The 25027-nt window shown below is 37.8% G+C and overlaps 1 protein-coding gene across 3 annotated transcripts in view; it reads left to right on the forward strand.

Moving 5' to 3' along the window:
* The window catches only part of CDKAL1 (CDK5 regulatory subunit associated protein 1 like 1), a 424899-nt gene that overhangs the window by 253619 nt on the left and 146253 nt on the right, over positions 1 to 25027 (forward strand). For all 3 annotated transcript variants that reach the window (XM_030041838.1, XM_030041837.2, XM_041118316.1), the window contains exon 10: positions 10238 to 10404. In XM_030041838.1, coding sequence (XP_029897698.1) covers positions 10238 to 10404 — 167 coding nt within the window. The remainder of the gene's footprint in view (positions 1 to 10237; positions 10405 to 25027) is intronic.

A 25027-nucleotide genomic window follows, 5' to 3' on the forward strand; every position in this document is an offset into this window, starting at 1 on the left:
ATACTTCATCTACAGCAGACTGATAGCCTATGTTTTGGTTTTAAAACAGTAAGCATATGTTATAATGAGTGGCACGTTACTCTTCGTTTCCCAATGAATTCCTAAGTCATAAACAAGATTTCTCGTATGCCTCATTTTGAATTCAGAGTTCAAAGCAGGTTTCTCATTTGTGTTTTTACAATAGGCATAGAAATAATAAATTCTAGTTCTCCAGTTTTTAAGTTATGGAAATTTTGCTCTTTCTCTTTTCAGTAACTAAAGAGTATTTCTGCAGGGTGCTAGACTGACCCTTCTGGTGGAGGGTCAAGTACTCTTTCTCTGCTTATAGTACAAGAACAACATGAGCATATCAATAGTTCACAAAGTGTATTTGTGAGGCATAGAGCTGAGAACAGTAATTCCACGCTTCAGGGACCTGCATATCTGTATGCTGTATACAGGGCTGCAAAACAACAACTCTAAACTCAGGCCTGTCTGTTTTCTGAAATAGGTTTCCTTTGTGTTTAAGTCCCTTTTTGCAAAATCCATTCCCTATGGTCACCTAGTCCTTTATGCTTTATTCTCTTGATGCATGTACCGTTGCCTATCATTGAGCTTGCTTCTTGAATAATGTTCTTGGTTCAGCAAAGAACTAATTAACATCAGGTAATTCTGTCCCTGATCATTAATACACATAAGACTTCTATTCTGTTAACTTAGGCGGTAGATGTCCACCATCTCTGAAAACCAACTTGATTCTTGTAGGATGTCTGTATATGGAATGGCAAATTTCAGTTTTATCTTTTTTCAGCTGGCAAGTGTAATGATTAAGTGGAAATGTTTTCGGGTTTTTTTTTGTTTGTTTTTTTTTTCATTTGTGCAAGAGCTAACGTTCAAAATAGGCCATTGTGTAGGTAACACGCATGCCTGGAAATAGGAGGGTCATAGGCAGGTGGGCAGCAGAAAAAGCACAGACTTCTCTCTTAAAGAACGACTTCCTCATTCCTCGGCCTGAGAAATAGGACCAGCTCATGAAATTCAACTACGTTTTTTTCCCTCCAGTTTTTTCGAAATCCTTTCCTCCCCTTTCTCTTCAAACTGGCTACAAAACCCAATTTATCATCATGATGTATGGTATCATTAATCCTCCTTGAAAGCAAGATGCATAGTGCTGCAATGTTGGCACTGAGCAAACTTCTGCAGCCTGGCTGTCTTGATGCCCTTTTGAGTCTCTCTTGTTCTAGCAGAATGAAACTGGACCCATAAAAGTTTAGCTATCATGCTGTTTGCAGCAGCAAGTGACCTATTATACTGTTCCCTTTCCTTTCCCCCCCTCCCTCCCCCCTTTGCTAACGCACTATAGCTACAAAATGAGCAGACAGGGCTGCTAGTTTATGCTCTAGCAGTAAGCTATTAGGAACAGAGGTCCCTATAGGGGTAGAATGACCTCTTTTATAAGCAAGGACAAGGGCTTGCTTTGTGGGAGAGAGAAAGCTCTTATGCTCTCTTTGGTATTTAATGATCAGTTGGCCCTATCTGCTGCCTGCTTTTTATTGGGAACTCTCGAACTATTTTTTTTTTTTCCATTATTGTTAATACCATACAAAGAAGAAATAATTTTAACTAAACTTTTACTACTGTCACAAGCTTTCTTATTCCTTATTTCAAAATACTCCTTGTATCGACATACTTTGCTTATGAATGTAGTCACAGAAGTGCACAAAAGGAACAATATTTGATACAAATTGTAAACTGCTAAACCTTACAACAGTCACAGGTTACAACTTCCTTTGTAAATGCCTTGATGGTGAAGCATTTGCTGCAAAAGGAGCAGTTCTGGTTTTGAGACATTTATGGAATGAATTTAGATAAATAAGCAAATTCAGTGGACCCATGTTCTAAACAGTTTAATCAGTTTCATCTTTCAGATGCATGACTTTTCAAAAGGAAAACCTTGAATAAATCCATTTGTAGCTTCCACTTTCGTAACCACAGAAGATAAAATGTAAAGCCACCATTAGTCATATGGCTATTAGATTCTTCTATCAGACTTCACATCTAAATATAAAGTGGATGGTAGAGCATCCTTACATTAAAGTTAGCTTGATGTTACTGAAGAGTAGACAGGTAGCTGAGACAGAACATTTCAGTATGTGGTTGTTCTGGTAAAATCTCCAAAGTAACCCTAAAAATTAGTGTGAAAGGTCGTAGTAGAAGTGTTTGCATATGTTTTGTTGTTGGGGGGGAAGGGGGAATTTTTGTGTTTTTTTTTTTTTTTTTAATTTTGTGCAAAACCAGAATGTTTTGTGATTATAACTTAAAAGCAATTAAGAAAAGTTCTTATTGAGCAGACCTAATGCTTGTTATGTTTTTTTACTATGGTCAAGCTCTGATTTGACTTTGTAAGTTACATGAAATAACACAAGAAATATGAATGCACTTTGAGGGGAAAAAATGTATAAAACAAAATTTTTGAGATGTATTAACACATTTTCATTGAAATAGAATCAAGCTGTTTCTTTAGCTCTTTTGCATTGAACTTCATAAGCTATTTCTTGAGCTCTTTTGCATCAAAGATCATTTAAGCTCTGATTACAACTTATTATATAAGTAAGTGAGATAGTATGTTTTATTTTTTGGAAAGAGAACTTAATCTAACCAAAATTCAAGGGATGTTTCCTACTTTTGAAAAAGCAATTGCCAGAAGAGTTAAGGGGGTCCAAGGCACGATTAATTTTTCTCTTTGGAGTTTGCAGATATAGCCCAAACTTTTTTCTGTTGGTTGGCAGGATCAGGAATTTGTTGTAAGTACCTACGTCACGTCTGTGGTAAACGATTCTTTAAATCAAGTTCCAGTTACGGCTTCATATAGTTTAAGAATTTCATACCATGAATATATACTAATGTATAGCATGTATATAAATACATGAGAACTTTAATCATTTGTGTGTGCAAACATTTACTTAAATTAAGCATCTTGGCAAGGAGAAAGAAAAAGTATCTTGTATTTCGTTACTAAGTGTAGTAGACAACACTGCCAAGCAGAATCTTCCAAAGTGATATTGTTGAGTGTTCTACTTTTAAAATAATGTTATCCTACATAGGTGGAATACTCTAAGTCAGTGTAACTTGGTCTGTATGTCACTTCATATTAGTTCCCAAACACATTTGTTCTCAAAAACATGTAGACCATAAAAGTTACTGTGTTCATTTCCTAAGCACTCTAAGATATGTGTCATCCTGTGGGCAGTAGAAACCACAACTGCTTTAAAGACTTGTACTGAGCTAAGCACTTGCAAAACATAGCTGTAGTTTTTGTAACTGCAGACTGACATCCAGAAGTAACAGAAATAATCTTTCAATGAGAGGCTTCCAAGTGTGCTGAGAGTGCCGGCTGATGTCATTATGAGGCTGTTCTCTCTCATCATTCAAAGGGCATGACAATCAGGGGAGATTCTTGATGACTGGAAAAAGGGAAATGTCACCCTGCCCTTCAGGAAGAGCAAGAAGGGGGATCTAGGGAACTACAGGGCAGGTGAACCTCACTTTCTATGGGGCAAACCCTCCTGGAAGCCACTTCTAGGCACATGAAGGACAAGATGTTTGGGAACAGCTAACATAGATTTACCAATGGCAAATCATGTGACTAGCCTGAGTGACTTTTCTGACAGAAAGTCTGTCTTTGAGAAGGAGGGGAAAGCTGTTGAGTTCTGGTGTTCTGAGGTGGGTTGGTTTGGGGTTTTGGGGGGGGGTAGGGGATTGTTGGTTTTTTTTGTTTTGGTTTTGGTTTTCCGGGTTTGGGGTGGAGGGGTTTTTTTGTTTGGGGATTTTCTGTTTTGTTTGGGTTTTTTTTTCTTTTTTGGTTGGGTTTTTTTTTGGTTGTTTTTTTTCCCTTGAATTTAGCTAGGTCTTCAGCATAGTATCCCATAATATTATTAGATTGGTGAGATATGGGCTGGATAAGTGGATGTTAAGGTGGCTGAAAGAATTGGCTGGACTGCTAGGCTTATAGGGTGGTGATCCATGGTATAAAGTCTAGCTGGTGGTTACTAATGGCATTTCACAGGGATTGACACCGGGGGCAGTATTTCGTGCCTTTATTAACAATGTGGACAGTGAGATAGAGTGCTTTCTGAGCAATTTGGGAGTTTATACCAAATTGGGGGAATAGTTGACTGGCTGGAGGGTAGGGCTAATGTTGCAAGGGACCTCAACTGTCTGGAGAAATGGACTGACAATAACTTCAGGAAATGCAACAAAGGCAAGTAAAATGTCCTGAATCCGGGACAGAATAATACCATGCTGCAGTATGGATGTGGAAAGCTGACTGGCTGGAAAGCAGCTTTGCGGACCTTGGAGTTCCTCTTGGCAAGCTGATGAACGTGAGTCAGCAGAGAAACCCCTATGCAATTATCAGCTGTGTCCTAGATGCTATTAGCAAGAGTGCAGCCGCAGGGCCAGGGGAGTGACTAGTGTCTTGTATTTGGCAATTATGAGACCTCACGGAGACAGCACTCAGTCCAATTTGGGGCACCCCAGGACCAGGCTTACTGACGTACTGGAGTAGTTCAGCAAAGGGCCGCTGGAATGATGAGGAGGATGGAGCACATGAGGCATGAGAAGTGGATTTGTTGAGCTTTTGAAGAGAAATCTAGGAGGAGATCTACTGCTGTCTACGACTGCCTAATGGGAGGGTGTAGAGAAGGCAGAGCCGGACTGTCTTGTAGTCAGACAGGTCTTACAGAGATAGGACAAGAGGTAACAGGACAAGTTGGAACACAGGAAATTGCAATTAGGTGGAAGGAAAAATATTTTACCCTAAGGGTGGTCAAATATTGGAGCAGATTACTCAAAGTGGCTGTGGTATTTCTGTCCTTGGAAATATTGAAAACACAACTGCACAAGGGCCTGAGCAACCTCATCTGATTGGACCTGATTTGAGCAGGAGATTGGATTAGATGACCTCCAGAGGTCCTTCGCAACCTGAGCTATTCTGTGATCCCACAAAAAGAAATTTTCACTGTGTGTACAGAATTGCCTTTGCCTTTTGGCTTTCCTGATGACCACATAAAATGGGATATTTTCAGGCTTTTAAATTAAGTCACTGTGTGTAGCAGGCCTTTATGTAATACTAATCAATGCTTCAAGGCAATTTATACTATTAAAGAGATATTTAAAAACTACTGATTATGACTCTAATAGTGACAATTCAGAGAAATATTTTTCTGGTCCTCATTTTAATGTGCACTAATGCTGAACAGACTTTCCTGGCCACTCAGCCAGCCATTGCTTCCTCCTGTCTTGTGAAGGGTTGGTTAAGCCAGTCATCCTTTTGCTAGGTGTTCTCTTTTAACAGGAGTTTTGGGGATCCTAGCGATTTCTCCAAGCGTTGCATTCCAGTAGGTCAGCCAGCGTTCATGATGCCATTCAGATCTTGTTCTGCTATTTGTGGCAAGCATTAAGAAATCAGGAGTGTACAATTATCTTTCACTGCCATAAGACTGTCCAGAAGGGTAAAAAAATAGATCTTTTGAAAAGAGGAAATATATTTGGGCATAATAAAGATCCTCTAGAAAGTCAGACTATGAGACACTTACCTAGAGCTTTGTCCCTCAAAGTAGAAGTGAGACTGTGATGGGACCAGTTTGGATGTAGCATGTTGTGAGCAGAGCTGCAGGACTGCATTCTCCTGAATGATACATTGCTGAATCATAAGCTGACCCCCACTTTCCAAAGTACAGAAGAAACATTGATCCATTAAATCACAGCCTGACAGCTTGCCTTTTCCACCAGCTCTGTACCTACACCTGTCTTTTTTTCTTCGGTCTACTTTTTTCGTCATCTGCTCGCCAGATATCCTGCAGTTTCTAGTTGTGACAGTTAGGTGTGAGTTACTTTATGAGTCTGGGATAGGGTGCGTTTGTACAGCATTTTGTGTAGCTCCATTCTTGCTCTCCTTTACAATCCCTGTGTATATACAGATCAAATAGGGATTTCTGGGTGAACTGGAAACGAATACTTCCAAAACTCCATTAGCACCAGTGAGTTGCTCCCAGTTCACTTCACTTTTTCAGGAAGTCCCTGCAATGGGAGCTTTCAGTGGTGATCCATGTGGTTGAACTGACTGTCTAAGAGGAGGCCTGGACTCTTACATGGTGGATCCATGCTTGCAAAGTACTTCAGAAGTATAGGAGGAATTTGATTCCCTCAAATCTCAGTTGCTGTTTAAACTTGCATTATATTCACGTTGATAGTGATATGGTACGTACACAGATGTTTTCACAGTTTCTCAGTTAAGGCACTGATTCAGCAAAGTCATCTAGCACATGCACTGTATCAAGTATGTAAATAGTGCCTGTAACACCCATGCTGAATAAATAAGGGGAAACTCAAATAATTGAAGAGAAAATACATTTGTGTAGGGTAAGCTCATTCTGAACAATGAGCACATTTAAAATGAATTGGATTTTTCCAAGCCTTTCTCTCTGTCTTTGGCTATGATTTTTTTTTTTAATTCTAAGGGTGTGATCAGGAATGGCAGGGTCAGATTGATTGTCCTCATGTCTGTAGGCAGTTTTTCACAAACATTTAAGTCAGACCTCCCCTTGGCAGATGGTCTTTCAGCTTTCTGTGGTGCAGTGGGAGAGGTATTTCTATGGTCTGTACCGCACTGCAGGCTGCCCTAAGAATTCACTGTCAGAGAAGGAATAGTAAGGAGGTCAGGCAGTTATTGATAAGCGTATGTGGGCTACTGGGGTCAGAATCAGGGGCCTCCCACTGAGGCAGCCTGCAGAGGATTGTGCTGCTGGAGAAGCCACTCCTGTTCACATTAGAAAATCCCCCAGGAAAGAGAAGAACAAGAAGAAGGGAAGGAGAAGAAAGAAATAAGGGGATTTTGTGATTGAATTTCATTTGTATAAAGGTACAGCAGGTTAACAAATAGGAGAATTTCAGCGGGATTAATGTTTGATATTTTAACACCTTCAGATGTTTTTGTAGATTGAAGTAAAGTAATTTTTCAGATGGAGTACATTTCCCTTCAATTTAAAAGATGTTTGCTACTGCTGAAAACAGTGTTTACAATAGTGGCATGAGGATAAAGCAAAATAAAAATTTTGCTAGAAAATTTTTATTAAAGAAATTAATCTTCTCAAGTGCTCTCTAAAACAGAAATGCACATATCTTGTAAAAGTGACAACTGTTGGATTTCTTGTCTTCTTTGTGACAAGGGTTGTTTAGACTACCCCACAAAAATGAAGTTAAAACCCTTGTCAGATAATCTGCAATGAATATTCTTTATATTGAGATGTCGGAGAAGGAATAGGCTCAGAACCTCCTTAATTTACTTGGAACCTATTCTTTTTCCAACATTTATCATTCTCAGTCATCTCCAATTACAGCAGAGCAGAGATCAGAAGCCAGCTGTTGAGGTTACTCTTTTGTGCTGGGTAGTGATGGCAGAGTGAGAAATAAACTATGAGCTGTGACCAAAGGCAGACTTGTAATTACTTGAATATAATGATAATTGGCCTTAATACTGTAACAAATGCTCTGAGTTTGCACATGCAAACTCTGCAGTTTGGATCAATTTTCTTGTTTACAAAATCAGCTTGCTTTTATTAGCACCAAAATTGCCCAGAATGGTGAATAACAGAATGGTGAATGATCAAGTGTGGTTCACTGCAAAAGAAAGGAAAAAAATACCGTACATTGTTAGACAGTGGATTTAAATAGGTTCCTACATAGGGCTGGAGTTTAGAGGGGAAGGGGGTTGAGTGAGAATGGGAAGTGTTGATTCACTTTTATTAATACTGTTTGAGAGGTCTGTTGTTTTCTCCTCTTACCTGGTGTAAGTTTAGACTCCTAAACTCAGGACGCAAAGGACTAGAATAAACAGCCTGAGAACAGTTGACACCATACCTCTATCACACACAGTTGTGTACAAAGTTGATCTACCCTGCTTGTAAATACTTAGCACTCAGAGCAGCTTTCAGTGTCTCAAGATCCATTTTGTCAGCCTGAAACTGGGACATGAACTTTGTCCTGAAATACAGGTGTCCATTCCCCCCACGTTAAGACTACATCCTTGGTTCTCTCAGCATGAATTATGCCCATTTCTAGTTGTTTAACACCCTGATCGGAGAGCAGATGAGACGGTTATTCCTGTTGTTGCTGATTTACTGTTACAGCTGCTTCCTCTTCTTGTGATTTAATTTGAAGTTTCAGCCCACCAGGGGGCTAATGGTCCCCACCTATGCAGTTTTAAAAGCTCACTGTTGTTTTCCACTGGAACATTATTTCCATTCCTAGCCAGTGATTTATTTTTTTTCCTCAGTGTTAATCTGGTAACTGTGAGGCAGTATTCCATTAGCCATTTTCATAAAAAAAAAAAAACAAAACCAAACAAAACCAACAACAAAAATCAAACCAAAACAAACCCCACCAAACCCAAAACTCATGCAACTATTTAGACTGAAAGCTTAAAAATGAGAATTACTCTGTTTTGCAGTGTTCTCCTGGCTATTGGAGACTGATATAAAAAAAACAAGAGGACATTAGGCATGATTGAGATCCTTTGTTTCTTTTATTTTTAAAATGTATCCTATAAATCACTTCTTTTTTTTCCATATCTCAAGAAAAAGTAGGGCAGGCGGCAAACCCTAGAGTATGTTTCATGGCGTGGTACTGCCTGTGGTGAGATGAATTCCGAAAACATTAGCAACTGCAGTGGAATCCAAGGTGTGATTGTATACTGCTAGCAGATTCTGCATACCTGATCAGGCATAGGGGAGCTCAGTTTGAGTGGGACTACAAAGTTGTGACTGCAACCTGCGTAACCAAAGAGCAGTACTTCAAGAATACTTTCCACCAGACTTCTTAGAAGAACAGAATTATACATCTGTCTCATTAACTTATTCTTGAAGCAAAACTTAAGAAGTGATGAGCTTCTTGGTTTACCTTGATTTTTAAGTATTCTTAGTTCTAAATAATAAATGGCCTTGAAAACTTTTCTGATCAAACAAAATTAACTGTGATGCTCAGCATAGCCTGCTGTCCGCCTTTATTGTTATAATGTGAGTTTAAAAGTGGCAGTCTTGAGTTCACATTTTTGTAAAGCTTCTGGTTTTCTAGGTTTATTGCTTTTTATGTGATTAAATACTGGGTATGTGTTTGTTTTCCTCATCTTAAGTATATATTTGTAATATAAACATTTACATTTTGCGATACATTCTCTGCTGGTCCAAAGAGTGCTTTGATGAATTACACATCTTGTAGTAGTGTTTGGATGTTTTCTTTACTGGTTCATCATTGGTATTAGAAATTTAACTCTTCACTGAGTTTATGGTATCTTACTTCACTGGGAATCACAGGAGTCTTCCTCCCAGCCACCCTGTTTTCAATGGCTTATTTCTTGCTTTGGGGTGGTGAGGAGGGAGAGGGGGATTGCATTGCAAAAAGGATGGAAGCTGGGCAGACTGATAAAAAGAGGCTGCGTGAAACCTCATTGGTTTCAACTATTATTAAAGGGTGGTGCAATCTTTCCCCTCTTTGAGCAGGAGGATAGTATTACCAAATACCAAGTGTTCAAGGTCACTGCTTTTTACAATATAAATCAAATATACTACTTCCTAAGGCCCTGATTGATGGAAAATAAAGTATTAACTGCCCAGAAACAGGTTTTCCAACACTATCACTCAATTATGCAGTGGTCACTAACCTTTTCACGACAACCTTAATATTGCATTGCTAATTGTATAATTTAAAGAATACAGGTTTTTAATAGTTATTCCAGGAGGATTGTTAATCACTGTGCTTTAGAGCAATTTTTGCTTATTGGAATCTTACCAGTTAATAAGTTAACTACTAGTAACAACCATTAATGCAAACTCTTTGCTTGGGTAATGTAACTTGCGGTGTTCAATGAATTAGACTCAAAAAATAGAGCAAGTACTAAACTTGCCTGCCTTGCTGTAGAGGCAGCACAGAATTAGTCATCGGCTGTGAATGTTAATCACTCCACAGCAATGATAATTTACAGCATTGTTGTAGCACTCTTGTGCTCATAAAATGAACTTAATAACCCACTGCTACCCATGGGATAAGCCTTCCTTCTCCTTCCCTCCCCCTTGCAATTGAATACCCAGTCTGGCTGCATAATAGCCTTGTGAAATACTGCATTAGAAAGAGTGAGCAGCTGTATGATAAAATAAACAGCTCTAAAACAGATTTGTTAATTATCTCTTTCTTTTATTCACAGAGGGTGTTTGTGAGATATGGCTGACCAGTGAAGACACAGGGGCTTACGGCAGAGATATTGGCACAGACCTCCCTACGCTTCTGTGGAAGCTGGTTGAAGCTATTCCTGAGGGAGCTATGCTGAGGCTTGGCATGACAAACCCTCCCTATATTTTAGAGCATCTGGAGGTAAGGAAGAAAAGAGAATCATTTATATGCCGGCATAGACATTCATTGAGTGAGTCAGCATGGAACCTTGTGTATAGTGCATTTCATTTTAAGCGGTGGCTTGAAAAAATTACGGACTTCAAGTAAATTTATAGAATTAGACTAATAGTGTTAAGCCATTTGCCTGACATAGCAAGTTATCGAGATAATAAGATATTCAAATCATTTTGGAATGATAATATTACTGAGGTCTCTGACCTGTGGAGCTTTATTATAGCGGTGTTGCATTTGTGTGTATGTCTAGTGTTTCCAAGAAGTAAAAGAAATGTCATTAGCAGGCGATGGACTATGGGATTGAATTTGTCTTCCTGCTACACCTCAGACAAATATTTCCAGAAACACTATGCTGGTCTCACTCAACGACATATTCATTATCCTATGTCAAATGCTATTCTGAGAGTGTGTAGAGTTTCCATGATAAGAAATGGAAAGTCTAAGTGTAATCTGTGTTAAAAAAATTGTAACAAAGTAGTTCAATGAGATCAGAAGCAACAAAGTGTACAACAATGTGAATTTGAAAGAATATCTTATGTATGCAGAGCAGGAAATGAGAGTTTTGTCTCAAATATAGGTTGATTTGGTTGGATTCTGTCGCCAAATGAATTTATTGAAATTCATGGGAACTGTTTATAGAAAGAACCTAACTTTAAAGAGGAGGAAACAGCAAGGAAGGATATAGCTTAAGGTAAATTCTGTAACCATGTGCATCGGCAATGTTCAGATAAATAGGTGGTGTCCATGCTGCTTTCCCCAAGATGTTATAGAATTAATAGTCGCACTTACATTTTCTTAAGATGTCAAGGACAGTATTTTCTCACCAGAGTGCCGTAACTGCACCTCTCCCCGTTGAAGCGCATGAGCTAGAGGAATTTAATCTTGATAGGAATAAGCAGGTTTTCATTTCAGCAGCTAAAGAATAGAAGCTGCAGAAAACTGCAAGAAATTTCACAGGCTGTTATTTTATTCTTTTGTTTAACATACACTTCACTAAGATAGAGTCTTAACAACACACTAACCAGAAATCTTTAGGAAGTGGTTTGGTTGTATTTTTTAGAGCTTTGCATTCTGTCTTGAACTCTCATATCTGTCACAAGTTTTTCTTCTGTTTTTTATTTGAACTTTTTTCAGCATCTTGTACAAAAGCAAATCAAGCTTTTAGCAATTTTCAGTTAGTGTCTTTGCTTTCATTTTTAAGTCGCATTATTAAAAGTGTTTTGGCATAGACCGCCACTTTTGGCACTGCTGCTCATCTTATGAGTACTCTCAGAAGCTTTTTAAAAAAAAAAAAAAAAATAATCAGTTGCTGGAAATAAGAAACTGCTGTGCCCAGCTAAGGGGCACTGTAGTAGTCTTAATTTGATATAATCTGAGCAAGGTGGAAAGTATATTGCTTTCCTTCAGTCAATAGCCATCTTAGTGAGTGTGAGCATGTCACAAATCTGTGAATGGTTTTGATTTATGATCTCTAATCTTCCTGTTTCTGAATTTTCTAGAAAGTGCTGTAGGTAGGACTCTCTTTGACCTGACTCATATTCAGGAAAAGTACTCTTAATCTCTTTAAAGATGCATCTTTAAGTGTGATGGCAGAATGAGAGGAATTCATGAAAACCTATTGAAAATGTGTGTCTTGAATGTTGCTGTGCAAACATGTGTTATGTGTGCACCAGCCTTTTTGTACAATAGCAACATCTGCTGTTGCTTGTCCTCTTCAGTTTCGTACGATTTCCAGTTTCTATGATGTTTTTTAAGGATTATTTAATCACATTTCTGTGTTTCATGTATGACCGAGAATTTCTGAGCTTGTAATTTGGTGAAATAATTTTGATGATTTGGCAAACTAAATTTGTAAAAATTTTTTTACCTTCTGCATTTTTGTCTAGTCCCCTCTTCCAAGCTTACCAGACTTTTATCTGAAAGATCACTAGGGAATGCTGGCAGTCTACTGTATACATTTTCACCAGACAAAATAAACTTCTTATGGGGAATGTGCTTTTAACTTTCCGGTTGAGGAAAGGGCAAAACTATGATTTGTTTAAAAAACAAAACAAATGAAATGAGAAGTTGGTTAACCTTCATGTCAGTTGATTAGGATAAAATCCAGATGTAGTTCTGTTATCTCCTAAGAAAAGTATGAAGCTGTGTTATTGGTTGCAAACATCTTTTATTAATTGTTTTAAAAGGTGCTGCATTTTATGAATTTATTTTGTTAGAAGTCATGTTGCTAAGTAGGATGTTGTTTGGCTTTCTGCAAAAAAATTTTCCATGGGAAAATGTAGTAATTGTATTTCACTTTTTATATCCAATGAAAAGGAAAAAGACATTCCAATCTTGTATCTTTTTTAAAAAATAAGAAATCTTCAGCAATTGCATAGAACTGTACATATGCAACTGCTAGGCAAGGGTGTATTTCACTTTAGTAATGAACACGTGTCTGGTAAGTGGCATAGAGCAACAGCAGTCATGTAAAAGCATAAATTAATTTTAAGATCTGGACAGAGCTTCCCTGGAGACTCAGCCTAAAAGCAATTATTTCGATTAATTTACAGTTTTTGCCATATTTATTGGAGCTTACCTGCAGGTAAAAGGTTTGGCCGCTTTTATGTCTGTCTTGTTCTTGTAACCTCCAAAGCTAATAACAAAGTGTATATAAATAGATTTGTTTTCTCTAATAACACTCAGTTGTAAGTTAAACGTTTTAAAAATACCAGTTCCAAACACCTCATGTACATTTTTTAAATACTGATTTGTACTAGTGCATGAACTCCTCTATCATTAGAACTGGTTTTGTACTTAAATACAAGTTTTTAAAACATTTCACAAATATCTGTTTTCCTTCAAATAGCTATGTATTTTAATCTCTGATCATTCAAACCGTGAGGTCACTGGCATGATTGAGTGCTTGGAATTCACAGGTTTCTTTTACTCTTCGCTGGAGTTTCTGCACCTTTCAATTGTCAGAGTGGGAAGAGATTGGAAATAAAAAGAACAGGGATGTACAGATTAATGCCATGCATTGTAGGTGGCGCAGCTGCAGTAGAAGCAAAGAATTCGTTAGACCATAATGACAATGCTCATGTCCTCAATGAATGAGGAAAAAGTTGCACCTACGGATAATATGATTGAATAAAGGACTAAAAATTTAAAAATGTATCATTTAATATACAACTGAAGCCTAATTTGCACAAACTGTTCTAGCAGTGTATGGAGTCATACACAGAGGGGAGGTATCTTGAGTGGTGGGTTTTGCTGCCCTTGCCCCACATCTCAGTCCTTTGAAATATGCCCAGCTTACATAGTTTGTATTGCTCAGGTGGATCTTTAAGATGTAGCTATACATGAGGTACTTCAGTTACATATTAATTCGTGTCTTGATGGTTCTCAGGAAAACAGATTGTATCCACTGACTAAAATAATATGACTTTGTCTTACTACATGTATTTTCTATAGATAGGTGGAATAGCTTTTTTCTTCATTAAAAGATACTTAGCCCACTTTTTGGTAAGCTGCTTGATAAACTGCTTATAGATTGAAATTTATTTGCAAGTGCCAAAAAGTGATTACAGGTTTTTATTTTTTCCTCAGAAAAATAATTTCATAAACATACTCTGAGATATTGTCTGCTTAGAAAGTGTACAGTGGATGGGATTATGACCAGAGATCTGTTTAAGCTGTCGGCAATGTTTCCTTTGTACCGCACGCTCAGGTCTGTGGCTGCACTTTGGCCCTGTGAGTCTTTTGACTCATTAATGTAGTGCCCACACTCACAGGTTCTCTGGAAATAAAAATGGAGGAACAGAAGATGCCACTCATCTCGGGAGTGTTTCATCTGCCTCTGTATCTGGGAATCAGTCTCTTAGTATCCACTAAGAAGAGCCAGCCAACAGCTGTGCTGTTTTGCTGATGCTGGAGGCCAGCACAAGGGGAGGAGGATGAGAAGGAGGAGGAAGAGGAGGAAAGCTTCCCTTGGGTCAGGAGTGGTGGGACTAGAGCAGAGGAGGGGGCAAAGGAAAGCTGTGGGTGCTTCTAACTCGACTTGAGGCTCTCAAGTGCCTCCCAGTGCCTTCAGGTACTACTGTCAGGTAAATGCCATTCTGTCCTTAAAGATGTTTGTCATTTCAGGGGAAGCTGTTAATTTCATGAAAATCATCATTATACTTCTGAGGTACGGTCTGACAATTTAGTACTTTTAGGGTTTTTTTCAGGAAATATGGTGGTAGTAGTGCCTTATGTATTTACGGATGCGTGTAGCACGAACAGTTTTGGGATGAAAAGCAGCCATATGTTTTCAAATGATAAATTCTGCATTCAGTTGGGCCTTCTTATTTGTAAAGAAAGAAATATTTGGAACCATGCAGTGTTTTATAGTCATGCAAAATATTAAACACTTTTTGATATGCTGCATACTGAGCTAAGTCATTAGAAAAAGAGCCTTTATCACAATTATTCAGCATATAATCTAAAATACTCAATTTTTTATCTGCTGTTTTCTTCGGCTGCAGATGATGTCTGTGCTTACATTAGTGAGTAGTATGAAGCAACAAGAGCAGATCAGGAAATTGCAGAATTTGGTAGTGACGCCACTATATCTACATTATCTGCATTTTAGAGTCCTTACTTCAAAATAAATCTAATCCCCTTAACCAAACTTTCCCACTACCCATGGTCCAAAGCTGTTTCAAAGGCAGATCATTGGTTTGAATCCCTCTGTTCCCATCAAGGGCTTGGAACACATTTGCTGTGAACCTGGAGTATGGCTACTGCTCTCATTTCCTTGGAAAAGAATTTGGTTTGCCCAGCCCAAAGTCACCCTGCGGACTGAACAAACCTGTGGCTGGAAAGGAAGCATGGGAAATTGCACTTTACAATTTCACTGCTGCTTTCAGCCACCACATTAATGTGAACACAGCCAATGCTAGTATTACTTCTCCTACATGAGGCTTGTTGGCATGACAGAGAGGGTTATTTAGTGTGTTTTAAAAAACTGAAGGACCTGAGACCCTAACATTGTTTCTCTTGATCATGGTACTAAGACTGAGAAAGAAGTTGGTGTTCACAGTTTAGCTGCAGGAGACATCCTCAGTTTTCCTCTCAGAGAAAATCTGGGCAACCAATGGAGATAGTATTACTTTTTCCAGAGTGCGCTCTCACAGTCTTAGCAGTCTGTTTGAATGTATACATCATGAAGCATATAGCTTGCTTGTTTGAAGTTTGGTCTCAAACTGCAGTTTTGAGATGTGTGCCCTTGTCCAGTGTCTGTCCTCTCCTAATACGTTGATGCCGCGTGGTATTGAGGAGAACTTGGGATTTTATCTACATGGCAGAAAATTTTTGTAAATGGACATGAACTATGGTCAGGGATAAATGTTTTAGCTCGGAACTTATTTTATAAGATGTTAAAGGTGAAGGAAAAGGTTGGTATTAGGATCAGTTTTATAGTCCTAGCAAAGCCTGCAATGAATGCACATGTGTACAGTTACCTTGCGTACACTTACCCATATGTCTTTGCACAGAGCTACTGTTCGAATTACACAGACTGCCAGATGGCAAAGATGTTATCGTCCTATAGTATCAACATGTACCAAAAGTACATAAGGTATACATCCTGCTTCAGATGTAACCTCCAGGCATTTATTCTAGACAATCATACAATCATATTACAGAGTTATTGGCTAGTGCTCTAGTGAGACGGTGTTTTACATCCACTTGCAGTGACAGATGGAGAGGAAGGGTTGGGAAAAATCCATTAAAACAGTAGTAGTAGATAAACGGTGAACAGAGTCCGAAAATTAAAAAAAATTAGGCCAAAGGTATAGCAGGTTGAAATGAATTAATGTTAGCGGCATGGTGTTAGAGACTAATTTTGCCTTGAATATATTTCACTTTTCCTTAGGTTTTTACCTTCATTTTCTTGTTCAGTATCTGGGGCTCTGTCCAAATTGAAAGGGAATACAGATTATCCAGACTGTAAAAGGGCAGGGGCTCACATCCCAGCCTTAGCTTACCTCACTTGCAGATTTAACACTAACTGTACTTCCAGTTGTCTGGGATTTTAGTACAGCACTTTCTGTGAGTGATGGGACACTTCCAAATTTGTATAAAGGAGGCAGTTCACACCTGCCATTCCTGTAACTGCTTAATTTCACATGACTAGATGAGTAGTCATCTTTGTCACCTGTCAAAATGAGTCTGTCTCAAACCATACCATATGCCATCTGTGGGCTTTATCTCCGTTATTAATTCAGGACACTTGAATGATACACCAACCATTGAGATGGAGTCTGCATGGCGGCAGTGTCTTTAAATGCATAAGGAGTGCCAAGTGTACCATGAGTTGCAATAGTATTTCTTTGCTCTTTTGCTTTGATTTTTCATGTCAGCTCGGTGTTTATGTTCCTTAACCTCATTGAAGCTGATACCCTACAGATGGCTTCCTCAAACGTGCCCTGACACGGCACATAGATACGTATTACAGTAAAATAACTAACTCACTTTTCTTTTTTCCACATTGTTCTTTTTTCTTCTGAGTGCACCAAACGTTTTTGACCATTGTGCGTAAGTTCAAGTTTTGAATAAGCTAGAGTGTAAGCTGATTTGAAATGCGTTTAAAAAGGGAATAATATGCACACATTCTTCAACTGCAAATAAAAGGGCAGCATGATTTCAGGAATTAAAAGGCCTTAAGGGCATATATTTGCTTTGTTTCTAGTATTATTTTTGTCATTTTCATAGACTGATGTATTTGAAAGTGCCAATTAAAATCTGTTGATTTGACCAGAAAAAATGAAAACTGTGGCATACATTTAAATAAATGAATAGTTAAGCCCCTGACCTCTTATTACTGTGAGTTTTGTAGTGTTTTGTAGTCAGTGGACCATGCAACTTTCCCTTGCTGTAATTACATAGTTGTCTCTATGCAAACTGTGTTTGTCTTGCTAGTAGTAAAATTGAAAGAAATCTCGGATACTAAGGGGAGAAGGAGAGGGGCATCTGGGCTTCTAAAAAAGAAAAAAAAAGGGAGGGTGGGAAGGGTTGATTACTGTTTCCTTTGGTATTTCATTAAATGCTTATTCATCCTATGGAGGCTGTGCGTGCATCTTTGCTTACTCTGTGTATTCCAGCTTTTTTATATTTTTAGTACTAAAATACTCTGTCTCTCCTGTTCTTCCTCTTAAAGTATTCTTTGTCTTTGGGGTTTCTGAATACATCATATTTCCTTGAAATTAATCCTTAAGATAGTGTCATGGGAACTTTTTCAGTGGTGAACTCACCCCAGAGTGAACGTATATTTGGGTATTATGGGGGTAGGAAAGGGATGACTCTCTGCTGTGCTTTGAGATGCATTTTGTCGCACTACTTTCTCTAATCTAGAGTTTTAAGGTATCAAACTCAGCGGGGCCTAATGTCCGTAAATGCTTGGTGACGTGTTTGCTGCCAACTGGTGGAATAAATGGCTTAATACATGTCAAAATAAGAACCCATCTTACTCTTCTTGAAGGTTTTATGTTGTATTTGTGAATCTTGGGTGTTCTCAAAAACCTTAAAGGTGTTATTGTATTGAGAACTTTGATGAACAATAAAGGTTTGCTTCCAGATAACGTAGAAGGGAATATTTGTGGTGCTGGGAGAATGAAGCTCCTGTTCTTTGTAACAGTAGTAGAAAAAATGCTTTGAGAAACACAGAGAAAGAACTGCGTTTATTTATGCAAGATTCAGTTCTCCATCAAGACAGAGTATTTTATGCATGCATCTAGTGCTCTGCTGTATTTAATAATCTATGCATAAAAATTGGTGTTGCAGAAAGGGGTTAACATTAAATAGCACATTGCTTGACCAGTTAAAGCTGTGCATATTAACTGTACCTTAATTATGATTTGCTCATATGAATGTTTCTCTTGCTTGTTAGATATCACAAGAATGAAGAGTATTTAAATGCAGACAGATCCACACTCAATCTTGTGTTGAGTGTCAGGTCGTCTGTCAATTACTTATAATGCTGTCTCATCGTAGCAGACCTTTGGAGCTGCGGTTTATTTCGTTGGTGGATTATTAACAGAAAATAAAAGTCACCATTAATTGAGCGGTTTCTTCAAAGAACGGGTAGTACACATATGGGAAACTTCATTTTTGCTAAATAAAATGGGAATTTTAGCAGTTGCCATGCACTTCAAGGCATTGGGATAGAAACTATTATCAAATATATAGCTTGCATAACAAACTGTGCCATCTTCTCTCAATATTTCTGCCTTCAATGAAAAACAAATAAGATCTCACTTTCCTAGTTATTTATATTATAATAAGTAAAGTTCCACCAACTACTCTCCATGCTCATTCAAAAGCTTCTGTTTAGTTTAGATGCATAAACCTTCTTGTTTTCTTTGATAGATGAGCTGTCACATTCACTGTGCTTTGCAACATCATCTACATAATCTTCAGTAAGACTGCTTGCTTCGTTAAGCTTTGGCATTTGTTTAAAAAAAAGTTTGGGTTGGGTTTGGTTTTTTTTGAGGTGATTATTCTTTAAAAATGAGAAAAAGGAAATATATTGTGTTCTAGAAACTTTAATAAAACTGCACAATAATATTGGCTGTGGGTTTCTGTACCATTGTGAATTGAGGAAAGACATAAAATCTCTTCTACTTAGTCTTTGAATTCAATTAGTTTAGTTATGTTAAATGTGCAAGAGCTGCTGAAGAATGTAAATTCTATGATATCAATCTTGTCATTATGGTTTTGAATATTTTTATTCTGTTTTGCTATGAAATTTAGCTCGGTGAATTGGATATCTATGAAAGAAAGTGATAGCACTTGCCTAAAGGTTTAGGTTTTGATTAAATCCTTCCACTATTTTCCTTCCACTGTAACCTGCTAAAGCAGATGCTATTTTAGGTATTGTACTAGCTTGTTTGAAATAGAGGGAAACAATAGGCAGGCTTCCTGGCACTGCTCCGTCTTGGTGCAGCTGAACTCTGGTGGGGTGTGCCATTCATTCTATGACTTTCTTCTGAGCAGAAACCATCAATTATTTTATATCATATGGGATTCTCATTTTTGAGGTGGTGAACAAATGCATAGTATGGATGAAACTAGCAATCCATTTCACTCATCCGGGTTTCTGAAAACAAAAAGGTAGTGTGACAGTCCTACTTGCCTATTGTAAGTGTGTGCCTCTCTATGCTTTAATTCATTTTCAAGTTTTTATTAGCATAAAGTATGATTGAGACAGAGTTATTTAAAGTAGCAGTGTGCTGTTGCAATAAATCATCTTTTTAGGGAACTTCCTAATATGTTTCTAACACATACTGCAAAGAGGAGTATTAATTTACTTCCAGAAAAAAGTATTTCATTTGAGGAGTGCTTAATGATGAGAAATTAGAGAGCACCATGAAGAAAATGAAAAAGTGCGTATTTTTTTGCACATCAGAATTAATCATTTCACAAGGAATTAGCATTAGCTATTTGGTTGGTTGGCTTTAAGTCATTAAGCCATCACTGTAGCTGTTAATTAAATGTACATTTTACCTTAAAGTGAATCTGTTCATTGAAACTGGACAAACAGCACCCTGAAGCTCCATAAAGTCTCTTTAGGATTGTAATGCTGGCTGCAGCAGCAACAGTAACAGTTTTGATCTTTGAAAGCGCTGAACTATTTACTGCATGTTTCCAACCCCACAACTTCCATCAGTTTGTGTGCAAACTGAAGGCGCGCCATACCTTGAGGAAGTCAGTGTGGTACTATTAATGCTGAATGTGTCACTGAATCAGCTGTGTTTTGGTGACACACTTGCAGAGACTCAGATGTTGTACTTGGGCTCACGGCTCCATACAAACTGAGTAATAAGCCATCAGCATCTACCCAACGTAGATGCTGATGCTTTACAATTTATCCAATGTCAAGTCAGTCCTACTTTAATATTAGAAGCGGTTGCGATAGGGATACCATTTTTCGTATCATGAAGTATTTCGGCAACCCAGGTTAGGATATCTGTATGGAGAATTAGTTTTTATCAGATAAATGCAAAAAATGGTACTCTGCAAAGAGACTATTCTTGTATATTCTTTATATTCATGTATATCCAAGTTAAGTTGGAGAGAAACATATGTACTTGTTAACTGAGTAGGAGAGGTTTTGGTATTTCTGTGTTTAAAAGTAAAAAATCAGGTAGCTAGTATTTGATGCTGTGTGTTTCCTTGTTTTTGCACTGACTCATGTGAAGAGATGCAACAAACCTCAGCGGAAGCTTTGAACTATGAAATACAGTATTGTATTGTGGTATTATCTGAATGTCACTTTTTTTTGCAAGAACTTCTGTTAGCCTGTCCCCATTTTTCATGAAAGAAGATATGGCAAGTTTTTGAAGGCATGTAAATGTTTTTGGTATGACTTGGTTTGGGTTTTAAGAGATTAGGCTTAATATGTAGCCACGAAGGAGAAAAAATTGCTTAGCTAGTTAGGGCTGTCTATTTTATGAGGTTGGAAGCAGTAGTGAGATCCCATACCTAGGAAAACAGCTGGGAACAGCTAGGGCCGAGCATATGGCTCTCACGTCTAGTTTTCCTATGAGCAAATCACGGCTTGCAGTCTGGTTTATATCCACTTCTAAGGGTGGCCTGAGCTAATACCAGTTTTTTGTTTGGTAATGTGGAAGGCATTTTTCCCATATGACAAAACAGATTTTTGCCCTCCATCTGGCAACCCAAAGATTTGATTTTAAGGTTCAAATTACATTGGTCAGAATTGTGTGGGCTTCTAACTGCTCCAGTGTGATCTTCCTTTATCCTAATGATAGGATAAGGACATGGGCTAAAGTCATGTCGTATTACATCGGGTAGGGGTTGCCGCTAAGCTTGCCATCGTACGGCTTCATTACATTTCCCCCACTTCATATACAGATGAGGGGGAGGCATTGCCTTCCAACCAGTGTCCTTGGGGAGGTTTGCGATTATACATCCTACACGTTCTTAGGTTTTTTACAGCCCCATTACTCATGGCGGGTGGGAAGCACGGGGAAGGTTCCCTGTTCATTAGTTTTAACAAAACTGTTACGGGCTTTCCAGACTCGACCATACTGTGTCATCGTTGCCATGCCTGCACCGCTAGATCACATCTGTTCTTGAACTGCACTGCAGCAGAGGAATTTACAAAATGGACTGCAGCCACTTGATTTTTAGCCAGACTGTGCTGGTGGTGGCACCACTGGGCTTCTGAAACAGAACAGTCAGCGGACACCCCTCGTGACATATCCCAAACTAACATCTGCCACAAGGGGATGAAGTTTTGAGGGAGTGCCATTTTGTCATGTTTCCATATGGATGAGGGTTTCTTTGGGCTTCACTGCTGGCAGAGGGAAAAATCCTTTTGCTAAGAAGCAAGTTACTCAGATCATCGTGACTCAAACACGAGGCAGAATTCAAATACTGGATTTTTGCCTACTTTAGGATGGGGGAAAGAATCACTGTCTGAACAGCTTGCTGGTACTGACATAAAGATGCACAGATATTGATGTTTATTGTCTCTGTGATTCTCCGTGGTTGTGCATGGTGTCATTACAAACAGAAGGATTGATTTTCTGGTTAGGTAGTTAAATTTGTGTATTGTAATTGCTAGGATAAAATATACTGACTAGATAAAAATCTTTCTGGCAATGTGCCTTGTGTTCTGATGTACTCCAGCTGCTAACAATTGGAAGAAATAATTTCCTATGTGATAAGTACCCTAAAGGATATTTCACATACATGGTTAGATTCCAAAGGTAGACAACTTTTATTTTTTGTAAAGTCAGCTTAAAACAAATTGTGCTACTCTTTGACCTTTTCGTTCCTACATGAAATGTCATTTTCGCGTAGTGCTTCCCTTCCTTCGTAGACATATTATTAGATTCCAGGGGATAGGGGGAAAGGCAATCAGCTGTTTCAGTCATGATTAAAGACAGAAATTTTCTTTCACAGTCATATGATTTCAAAAAGTTGTTCCTTTATTGTTTCCAGATGGAAATAAAATTATATGTTGCATTTTTCCTTCTAACTGAAATATGTAATTATATCTAGTAATGCAAAGCACTTTGAAAAAAAATATTTATAAAAAAGAACAGGAAACAGATGTTAAGCTTAGAATGTTGAGACACTGTAAACTACAATTATGCATTAGCCCATGATGTCCTTCAAGTTCTCTCTGGGATATTAACTAATAGTTTTATTAAGTGATGAAATCTAGTATTCTGTGCGCAATCTGTGGTGTGGGAAAATCTGTCAGCATTGACTAAGTATGACTGTTCAGTGCATAGCTGTAATTTAATCAAACCTGTGTGGTAAAGTACTTCAGTGTAGTTTTAGGTGTAGGGAGGATAAAGGTAAAACTGGAACAATCTTACCTTAAAGCTCTGGGTTAGAATGTGATATATATATCACATGAGATATATAATGCTTACAAAGTTTGTAAGAGTGATTTTTCCAGGTTTCTGAGGTAATAATGCAAAATTTTTGTTTAGTTCATTATTCTGTTTTCTTCTGAACTGCTCACTCCAAGTTTCTGGTTATAAAAGGTAAATTTAAGAACACCAGTGGTACTTAAGAGTGAATGACAACCAGTGGCTCTTCAGGTATTTCTATCTTGTGTTTGGTTTGTGTTAATAATTTCTGTTCTGCTAAATTCACCAAGTTAATAGTTATGATCCTGAAGTATTTGGTGGGAAATCAGTTTATCAGTAGGGCCTTTGATTCAGATCTACACCTGAAAATAGAGGAATATGCTCAATAGGACTTCAGTGCTTAAAGCACATGCAGCATATTTTGTGTAGCTTTAGATATAGAAAGTAAGCAAAGAAAGGACTTCACAGTAGAAAGAGTTGTTTGCAACCTCCTCCTCTGTAGAAGGAGTTTTGAGTGTCCAGAACATACCTGAAGCCTGTGACCACAGTAGCTAGGCTGTATTAGGGTTTCCAGATACTTAATGTGTGTGTCGCATGTGCATTTCTGATACGTATGACAAGCAGTTTCCTTTCTAAAGAATGCAAGATCTTTGATATTGAGGGACTAATGTGTATCTTTCTAAAACAAAATGATGCAGTGGAATAGTCAATAATGTTTTTGAGCTAGTCTTACTGCATACAGGGACCTGTAGTGACAGTTGAAAAGTTCAGTTAATTAATGCCAGGCATTTTGTGTCCTACTAGTACAGAACCAAGGGAAATGACTTTAAATGACAACAGTTGTGTTCTTAATCCTGAAAGATAGTGACAACTGTGATTGCAGAAGCCATATGACTTCTTTTGTTTGAATGTGGGATAACTAGAAGAGGCAGTTCTGACTAGTCTTGTTTAACTATGGCTGCTGAACGCTGTCGGTTTAGTTCCTCTTACAGGAAGCGTAGTTGAAAGCTCCCTCTTGGCCACATCCCACTGAAGCAGATCAGATGTGAGACCAGCAGGATTCTGCGCGTTACCGTAAGATAAGCAACTAGTGGGTTTGGGGTTGGTTGGGTGTTTTTTTGAGATCCTCTACATAGGAAAACACTTTTTAGATTTTAGGATTTGGTTCTGACTTTTCATACGTTGCAGCAAAATTTTCATTTTTTATGGCAAAGAGAGGAAGACAAATGAAACCAACGTTTTCACATAACTAGAGAATTTCCTCACTTGTGACTTTAAAAACCAAAACTTTGTGGTAAATCAAGGTAGTTTCTCCTTCTTTACTACAGATGGTGTCTTCAATGCAGGTAAATAACAAGGTAGTTATGCTTTTTTTTTTATTAGTTCCTGCTGGCTTGCAATGTGTGTCTAGTTTTGTACACAATTTTAAAGTAGCTACTATCATGGAAAGAATCAATCCCTATTTTAAGGTTAAAAAGCAACCCTTAAAAAGTAAGTGTTGTTTAGTATGAATTCAAAGGGGAAGGAACAAAATCTTAAATTTTTAAACATAATATTCCCTGTGTTTGTTTGGGATAGAAATCTGGCTTTTTTCTATCAAATGATTCTCAGCCTTACAGAAGCTGTAATAAAATAACACTTTTGTAGTTGGTAATAAACTATTTATTAGAATTTCTTTCAAAAAGAATTCACGAAGTGATCACATATTGAAGAGGCTGTTATTCAGAAGATGCCAAATTTGAGAGGAGTGAGAAAGAATTAATTTTTTTTTCTGTGTTGTAGGGTGAGCTATTTTTAAGAACTTGGCAGATTCAGAAACATGTTATGAAACTTGACTTTTATTGGTTTCTTATATCATAAATCTGTTTTTGAAGATTGAATTAAGTGCTTTGAACTAAGAGATAAGCAGAATAATAGGCTTGTTGTACATAGCTTAGGTTCTAGCCTTTTTGCCATTTCTCATATTTTAGAAACATATTTTATTACTGATAAGCAAAAAAAATAACAGATGACTACCAGGATGCTTCATATAAACTACGTTTACAGTATTTTCTAAAGCTTAAAAGAGAAGCTTTTTGTCACTCTATTTTACCGAATTTATTCTACGCTGTTTCATTTTGAAAATGTATTCTAGCTGAACATCTAAAATTATTAAGGGCATAGGCAAATAGTTCCATTTGAAGAGGACACATAAAATTTGTATGGATGCATGGTGGCCT

The sequence above is a fragment of the Aquila chrysaetos genome, chromosome 18 (assembly GCF_900496995.4).
Source record: "Aquila chrysaetos chrysaetos chromosome 18, bAquChr1.4, whole genome shotgun sequence".
In the NCBI taxonomy this organism is placed as follows: Eukaryota; Metazoa; Chordata; class Aves; order Accipitriformes; family Accipitridae; genus Aquila; species Aquila chrysaetos.